We start from the raw sequence: 8,194 nt of genomic DNA, 5'->3' as shown, positions 1-8,194 counted from the left end.
GATAGAAGATAAGTTGTATGGAAAGTAGGAAGAACAAAGCAGCAGTATTCACATTTGGTAGCAGCTGGGTGGAAGGCAGGTCAGCCAACAGCAAATAGCCATTAGATGTTTATAATCTGCCCAGAATTTTTAAGAATACCCTGCCTTGGATCACAGAGCAGGGCACAGGTCCACACTGACATCCACAGGGTAGTGTTTCTTCAGAGAGAACAATTGTTTGATTTCTCATTTGAAGGTTGACTCCTTCTTAGATCTATCAAAAGCTTCTCTGGCTTTTTAGTGCAAACACCAGCAGTATATCTTTTAGGGTTTGTGTGCTCTATTAAGAAAAATTCTAGCTGACTATTCCTTTTTGATCTATATTCACATGAAAGTAACATAATTGGCAATTCTAAAAGTTTATGATGTTTTGAAAAAGAAGAAAAATATGAGAAGAGCCTTTTAAATGCTGAAAATTAGAACTTTAATTATAAAGTTATTAATTTCTTCATTTTTTTTACATTCAAAATATAGTAGATTTACACCATCAGTGTATTAATAGCTTTGCTAAATACAAACATTATAGTCAGCTTTAACATAAAATCAGCAGTAAGCTTGGGATGCTCTTTTGCTCCATTCTTTTCATAGCAATGCTGCAATCCAAATAGACTTTAGTACAACATATCAGATATTTTCCATCATACATACAGTTTGAAACAACAGAAAAGGTGTAAAGCCAAGAAGTTGTGCTGAAAGATCAGCACTTATAAAGATTGCATTTTAATTTAATGTGTTTCTTTCTGACCTGTGTGGAAATACAATTTTTTTGCAGGGAGGATAAATATGATCAGTAAAATGCTTGTACCACCAAATGCAGTGGGATTCTGTCCCAACCACACAGGGAATGGGCACGTAGCATAAAGATTCCTTATTTTAAGTCACTTACAATACTACTGTCCTTGATTAGAGAAGGATCTCTATTACAAGAAGTATCTAACTTCTTTATAATATGGTTGGAAGTTTTGCTCACCATCTATGTTTTATTTTGATATTGTTATCTTCCTTTATATACCCAAATTTCCAGACATCAGATGTGGGTCAATTGCTTGGTCAAGTATTTAGTATTCTGTCCTGAATGAGCTGCTGCTGTGAGGCTTCTGCACTTTCTAAACATACAAAGCTTTCTTATGAGAAGAATGAGAGATTTTAGAATATGCAATAAACAGCTTTTAATACATTTAATGGGAGTGTCCTGTTGGTGTGTATGTACCATCATTTTTTGATTGAACTTGCACACACAAGGAATCCAAACATCTCATTTAATTCAAAGAAAACATCTCATAAAAATTCAAAGAAATTTGTTGTCAGCAGTTACAGTGAGCAAATACACTGATTTATCCAAACAGCAATATCTATTTTGTTTGAAGAAAAACTTCTCTCCATCCCTATTGGCATCAGATTACCTTCTCTTGCTCTGCACCCCTTTACTGATTTTCTCAGCATCTTGTCTCAGTGTTTCCTCTGTTCTGTAAGGAATTCGTGCAGGCTTTAACTAGTGCAGTCCTTTTCTGGTTATCCTGGGACTATAAATGTTTCACCACTTTGTCTGCATTCCTTGTTGAAAGAAAATAGTCCTTTTTATTTCCATGTGCTGATGTACCCCCGTGATCCCTAGATTTGATTTAAGAGAAAACTTGATGTTCTGAGAAATCCCATAGTCCTATTTTTAATAGTATCCCAAAGTGATTTGGTGTTGGTATTCTAAAAAGAAAAAAAATTACACATATGTATATCTCTGTATGTCTCGTTTCCCTGACAAGTGTCTGACTAAATTCTCCTCAGGTCTGTATTAATGTGCAGTGGCATACTGGAACTGGGGAAAACCTGGAACAATAGAGGCCAAGCCCCAGAAAAAATGCACACCAGGTCCATGGTCTGGTTGGCCAGACACACAATCGAGACTGACTTCCTTTGGACAGAATTACTCTGCTGAGCTGTAATGATGCTTCAGAGGCTGAGATGGGCAAACAGCCATTTTTGTGCATGGGAGGACTGTCAATTATGCTCACAAAGTTATAAGAAATTGAGCTCAAGATGTTAAGATGGAATGTCAGAATACTGAATCTGTGAAAACTTTTTTCAAAGACTGACAAAAAGAAATGGTTTAAGGGAGATTAATTTTCCTTTGCAAGGGATTATTTTTATCAGTGAAAGAATTTGAAAGCTTCATGAACCTGCTGGTAAAGCTCACTAATGTCACCAGAAATACTATGTTTAATTTTTGTAATTTCCATATATCTTAAAAAAATATCATGTGTTCCTACAGGATCATATTTATTTTCTGCCTGCCAACTTCAGCAAATATTGGTCATTTTGATGCACTGCTTTCCCATACATCATTGAAAAATTACTTACTTATACTTATAAATGTGGACCTGTGACTTCCTATGCAAAGTGGGATTCAACAAGGTTTCACAGGGCATTAAGGTATGAGGACAAAATCAAGTGGCTTGAGGGATCATTATAATGATGCCTTGTTTAGGGAGAAACATTGGAGATGGTCACTGCAGATTTACAGTACTGTATTTAACCACTACAGAACTTACAATGCTATTTTTAGACCTGTTGACTGTAAAAATGTGGCATATGTGATCACTCTGTAAATCTGTCTCAGGTCAGATTATTCACGTTTGCTCAAATTCGATGTAGGATTGGCAATCCAGACCTAAAACCTGTTTGAAAATTTTTATTGGCTAGCACAGAGGAGCAGAGCAACTTCATAGATAAAAATAGGTAAATAAATACATAAGTAAATGGCTAATCCTTTGCCATAGAGAAGGCAGTAGAGATCCAGATGGGAGCTGAGGGAGTGCAAGCAAGAGCAGCAGCCACAGCTGAGAAAATGAGGCACCAAAGAGCTGCAGGACAACAGGTCACAGCATTAGAGGGACCCCGCATGTGGGGGAAGAAGAATCTGTTTCATTAATTATTCTATTCAGGAAGCAAACTGTAAAAATAATTTAACCATCAGTGATGAAAAGCTACGGCTGCCAACTGAGATGTGTCAGCGTTGTACACAACATTTGTTTTAGCACAGCATGCTGCTTGCAGAGGGATGTTTTGCTAATTAGTTGTTAAAGTTATAGGAAGTTTGTAATGCACTCTTTTTACAACTAAATTGAATGACTCAAGACAGTAGAGTTATTGTATGAGTAAAAACCAGCAGGATGAGGCCATTAGAATGTGCCAGTCACCTGGTATCATGAGATTTCTTCATTACAAAACAAAGTTTTTCCTGAAGAAAACAAAGAAACAGAAAATCTCCACAAACCATTTTTTCTCTCTGTTGAGTGTGCTTGAGTAATTTCTAAATACACAAGGCCCTGAAACCCAGAAGGACACAGTAAAGAAATAAATTCACTGAAACCACAGCTCATGACAGAAGTGCTGCTGCCCAGCTATTCAAAGTGGCATGTTACCAACAGGGAAGCTGTTCCTGAATGCTTGGACTGTTTGTCAGCCTAGATAAATAGGGAAAAAGGGATAAAGATTTTTAACTAAGCTACAAAGAAGAGATATAGTCAGAGACCAGAAGCTGCATTCAGTTGAGATTTAAGGGAAGCAATGACACAAAGTCTGAAGTTGACTGGTAAGAATTGCCTGAGCTCCTCTGAGCTCATGCTATACCAACAGAAAATCTGGCCTCTACAATTCCAGTGTGGCATTTTGTCTAAATCATAATTTAAAAGCTCACACCCACACCAAAAGAAACACCAAGTCAGGTTCCTGTGTGCAACAGGTATGACACAGGTGTTTAATTAAAATCTGCAAGCTCAACTTGCAAAGGCCAGAATTTCATGACTGAGGAGAGAGGCAGGAATTTATTCCCTATGTCCATCACACTTTTCTGTAAAGTCAATTTTCTTTAACAGTTATGATAATGTTACATGTTCTGAATGTATGAAAGGGGACAAAAGGCTGGTCGTCCTCTATAAGTCCTGCTAAGGCTGGAGGAAAATACTTTGGTGTTCCTACAGTTTTTGTGGGAGATACAGCAGCGCTCAAGTCACCCCAGTTATCTTTTACCCAAAGGAAATATTTACATTTTTATTGAACTGGAGGATCGGGGGTCTTCAGTTTTATAAACTCAGTCTTACAGTTAAGATCAGTGATTTTTTTCTAACACTTGTCCTAGAGAAATAAAATAGTTCCTATTTCAGAGGTAAAATGATTTAAAAATTATGAATATTTTAAAATTATTAAAATATTAATGGGTCTTAGAAGGAGACAGGTGCATAATATCAAATATTTCAGCTCTGTGTTTTGTGCATTTTATACTGCACTAGCCACAGAATACAATGTGGTTCGGCAATGGTATGTTACAGAAAGTATCTTAAGCATTTAATAAATTTGGCACGAGTTTCACATTCTTTGGTTAAAATGCTAACACATGTGGATTTAAGATTCAAAATTAAAGGTAGTGGGATTCTAAAAATAATTCAGAGTCCATCTTCTTCAAGTACTGACCAAAGACTGAAACTGTGATTGAAAGACAAAATTATCTTGTTTCTTCAGTTGGGTCCTCAGAGTCTTACCTTGCTCAGATCTCTTACAGCATTTTTGAGGCCAATGTCAGTAATGAACACCAGAGTCCAGGAGCTTCCCAAGCTTTGGTGCCAAGAAGTGAGCACAAGTGATCAGCAACAGTGTCTTCAAAGCACAGCTGTAGATGACTTTATATATATGTACACACATATATAGATCAAAGCATAGGAAAAAATATATCAACTTGAGCAGAGCTCATCAGTATCTTGTTTGTTATCTTGCATTTCTCCACCTCTATTTTCAGTAGTCCAGGGCACCATGACAGCTGTGGATGAGCAGGTGCAGAGAACAATTATCCTATTTCTGGAGGAAATTGTGGGCTTCAATTAGGAAGCCAACTTACTGGGGTAAAGAAACTCATCACCGTTGATTCTTAGGTGAGGAATAAGATCTTTTCATGTGACCCACCATGAATAAGCTATTTATTTATTTATTTATTTATTTATAATAAAGCATTGATGTCAGTGTAATTCTCTGGTCTAGCACACTGCAAAGGATACACAGAAGCCATACAGAGTGAGAAATAAAGCCAATGGGATGCAGATGAACAAGCTTCTTTATAGTGACAGTCATAAGGTTGCATTTGTGAAAGAGGTACTCATATCTGCACCAGAACTGAATTCCTCTCCCTGCAAAAATCTACAATCCTGCTGGCGAGAACTCAGAGAATTTTCTAATGCAAAATAAATAAATAAATATTCAGGCAAAAATATCTTACATGAAAAAAATGTAGCCGAGCTCCATTGTTTCAAAGGGCCTGCTCAAATCAGGATGCTTTACCTTTTAATATCTATCTATTTATGCATGTGACCAGAAAACCTACAGACTAATTGGAATCATATTTGTACATCTACTGACTATTGTATACTATATTGCAAATTCCAACATTTCGCAGTTCTCAAGCTGCCATGCAGAGAAAGTCAGTAATAAATCCTTCACTCTTACCTTTTCCATATTTTCCAAGAGTTTTATTTCTTTGAAGTGTCTTTGATTTTTATATATGTATAAAATTCAAATATTATAAAAAGAAATCCCAGTGTAAATTCCCCCCAAAAACCAACGTAAACTCCCCTGTGCCAATAAAAATGCACATTTAAGGGGATGGGAAGGGATATCTGGGCTATAGATTTATTTTTTTCAAGCTAGATCACCTTTATCTAGTTTAATGTTTGTTCTGTTACGATTTGAAATTCAATTTCAGGTAGTTCTTCATCATATCAGAATAGGATGCATCATTAACTCTAAGAGGATGTTTTCATTTGGCATCTGCTATTTTCACCAAATGTCAAGGCTTGACATTTGCTATCTTTATCTGGTTTTGGTGTATCACTCATACTGAGATTTTGTTTCTTCTTATCTGATATTGATTTCAACTGTGACCAGCTGTGTTGCTAATAAAATCAACAGGCAAGTATCTGGCATTTAGTTCTTCACTGCTAGAGGAAAAGAAACAACCCAGTGACAAAAAAAAAGTAGAGAGATACTTTTCATTAGGATGCTCGCCTGTATCCTCGTATTATCCACCTCTTAGTACTTCTGTTGATGCTACATTTCTGATTGATTCCCTCGGGGAAGTCTCCATGGAAATCCTTGCCTCTCAGATGAAATATTCCTTCTTGCTGTCATCCACTGCTTCCTGGAGAGCGGGGTCGTTTTTCAGAGCGGCGTCGGCGCTCTCGGCGAACTCGGTTCCTTTGGCCTCGTTGGTGTGGTAGGTGCCCTTGTGCCGGTACATGTAGCGCACCATCACCACCAGCAGGCAGATGAGGACGAACACCACGGCAGCAATCACACCTAGGGGAAAGAAACCACTTAAATGTATCACCAGTGGTAAAACATGTGAAGTGTCTCACAGCCAGACATCATGACCTGAGTTGCTGGGTAGGGAAAAGCTGGTGTGTCATAAGGGGTTTGCATGTTGCAGTGGCCAGAGTCAGAACATGCTGCAAAACAAGATGGGATGTAGATACTACATGAATACTGGAAAAATTCTCACTAGCTTTCTTTTAAATCAATGGCTTGATTTGATTGAACATATTGGAGCTAAAAGTTCATCTCAAAATGAGGAGAAATAAAAGAACATAAAGGAAAACCAATAGGTTTCTTTCATCCTTCTGGTAACATACACCCACGGTGGGGGGTGCTGCAGACAACCCAACACTGCCTTCTCAAGTGTTCTCAATTTCAGGAAATGTTCAGGGCACTGAGCATTTCATAGGGGACATTCAACAAATAGCAGGAGCTGTGTGACTCTGGAACTGCTCTTTGCAAGCTGCCATTACATTCTGTGCTCTAATTAAGAAAGTTTGATTGTAATGAATGTGAAAGTGACACCTGGCAGAAGGAAGGGGTTCTGGATAGATCTTTCTTGTCCCCTGGACTAATTTCCAGCTATGTGTTGACTGGACAAAAATTTCTATAGATGACCTCAATGTGCATAGGACTAAATGGTGAATGGAAACACTCCTAGTGAAAGAAAGTAAATTCATGATCCTTTTCCATTGTGAAAGGTAGAAGTCCATAAAAGAGACAAGTTCATGACAAGTCCATTCTTAAAAGACCTACAAACTCTATCCCTTTCCTCCCAGATCAAATTATTGACTTAAAAATTCTGAAAAAAATTGGGTATTTTGAAGTTTATTCAACTTGTGTGACTTTAATTTTTTTAACATGATTTTTTGTATGGATCCAGGATGTGCTTATAAACATTTTTGCTGTGATTCTGTATGAGTATATGATACTGAGCTGATTCTATATTCATATGAATCCAGGAATAAGCCAAATATTAAAGAAATACACAATAAAAAGAACTTGAACAAAACTTTCCTAGGGCTTCCTCGGCTATCAGTGTGTGTGTGGGGTCATTTCTTCTAGAAGTGAATTTTATGTTTTCTCAGAAGAATTGCTCCCTGGAAATGCCTACTACTCTGCAGAGACAAGGAGAGGAAGGTGGAGAGTACCTCTTTTCTGCATCTTATACTCAAGATAAGTGGCAAAAGTGGGTATCTCCAAAGCTTTAGGTTTATCAGCATCAGTGAACTGAGTGTGGATACCCTACTGACATAAAACCATAGGAATAGATAGAGTATTAGCAGGGTAAATAAAGATTATAACTCTGGCTTTAAAGATATAGTATATATAATGCCTTAACATTATCCCCAGATTTCACGGCGCTCGGTTCTGGAAGGTAAAGTTACTGCTAGCAGAAATGAAATCGCTTATACAAAGAACTTCAAGTTGAAAATAATATCATGGTTGCAGCATGGGCTTCATCAATTTTTAGGACCTCAGTGGTATCCCTTGACACAAGAGGCTCTAATAGGCTTTAGATGTAGCACAATATTAATAAGCCTAAGGGACTAAGTACAAATCAATTTACCTGCTTCTTGTTCATAGAAAGCTGAAATTAAAGTTACAGGAGATGGGACCTGAGGGAAATATAGCAGAACCTCACCAATTTGCACTAATGATTGGTATAGCCCCTTGTGAATGACTGAAATTAGTGTGTTAGCATGGAAATGAACAAACACAATAAAAATAAAAAGACAGGTTCACTCCGTGAACGTAGCTTTGCTCATTTATTCTGACAACTGTATTTAGTTTAAATGCA

The 8,194-nt window shown here is 37.3% G+C and overlaps 1 protein-coding gene across 1 annotated transcript in view; it reads right to left on the bottom strand.

Annotated features, from left to right (window-relative positions):
- Positions 1-439: 439 nt before the first annotated feature.
- GYPC (glycophorin C (Gerbich blood group)) overlaps positions 440-8,194 on the bottom strand; it is a 33,320-nt gene continuing 25,565 nt past the window's right edge. Inside the window, exon 3 of the mRNA XM_005415776.2 lies at positions 440-6,378. Within this exon, the coding sequence (XP_005415833.1) occupies positions 6,182-6,378 (197 nt within the window). The 3' untranslated portion in view covers positions 440-6,181. The remainder of the gene's footprint in view (positions 6,379-8,194) is intronic.

The sequence above is a fragment of the Geospiza fortis genome, unplaced genomic scaffold (assembly GCF_000277835.1).
Source record: "Geospiza fortis unplaced genomic scaffold, GeoFor_1.0 scaffold112, whole genome shotgun sequence".
NCBI lineage: Eukaryota > Metazoa > Chordata > Aves > Passeriformes > Thraupidae > Geospiza > Geospiza fortis.
Note: the sequence above shows the minus strand (reverse complement) of the source record. Positions and strands in the feature narration are given on the sequence as shown.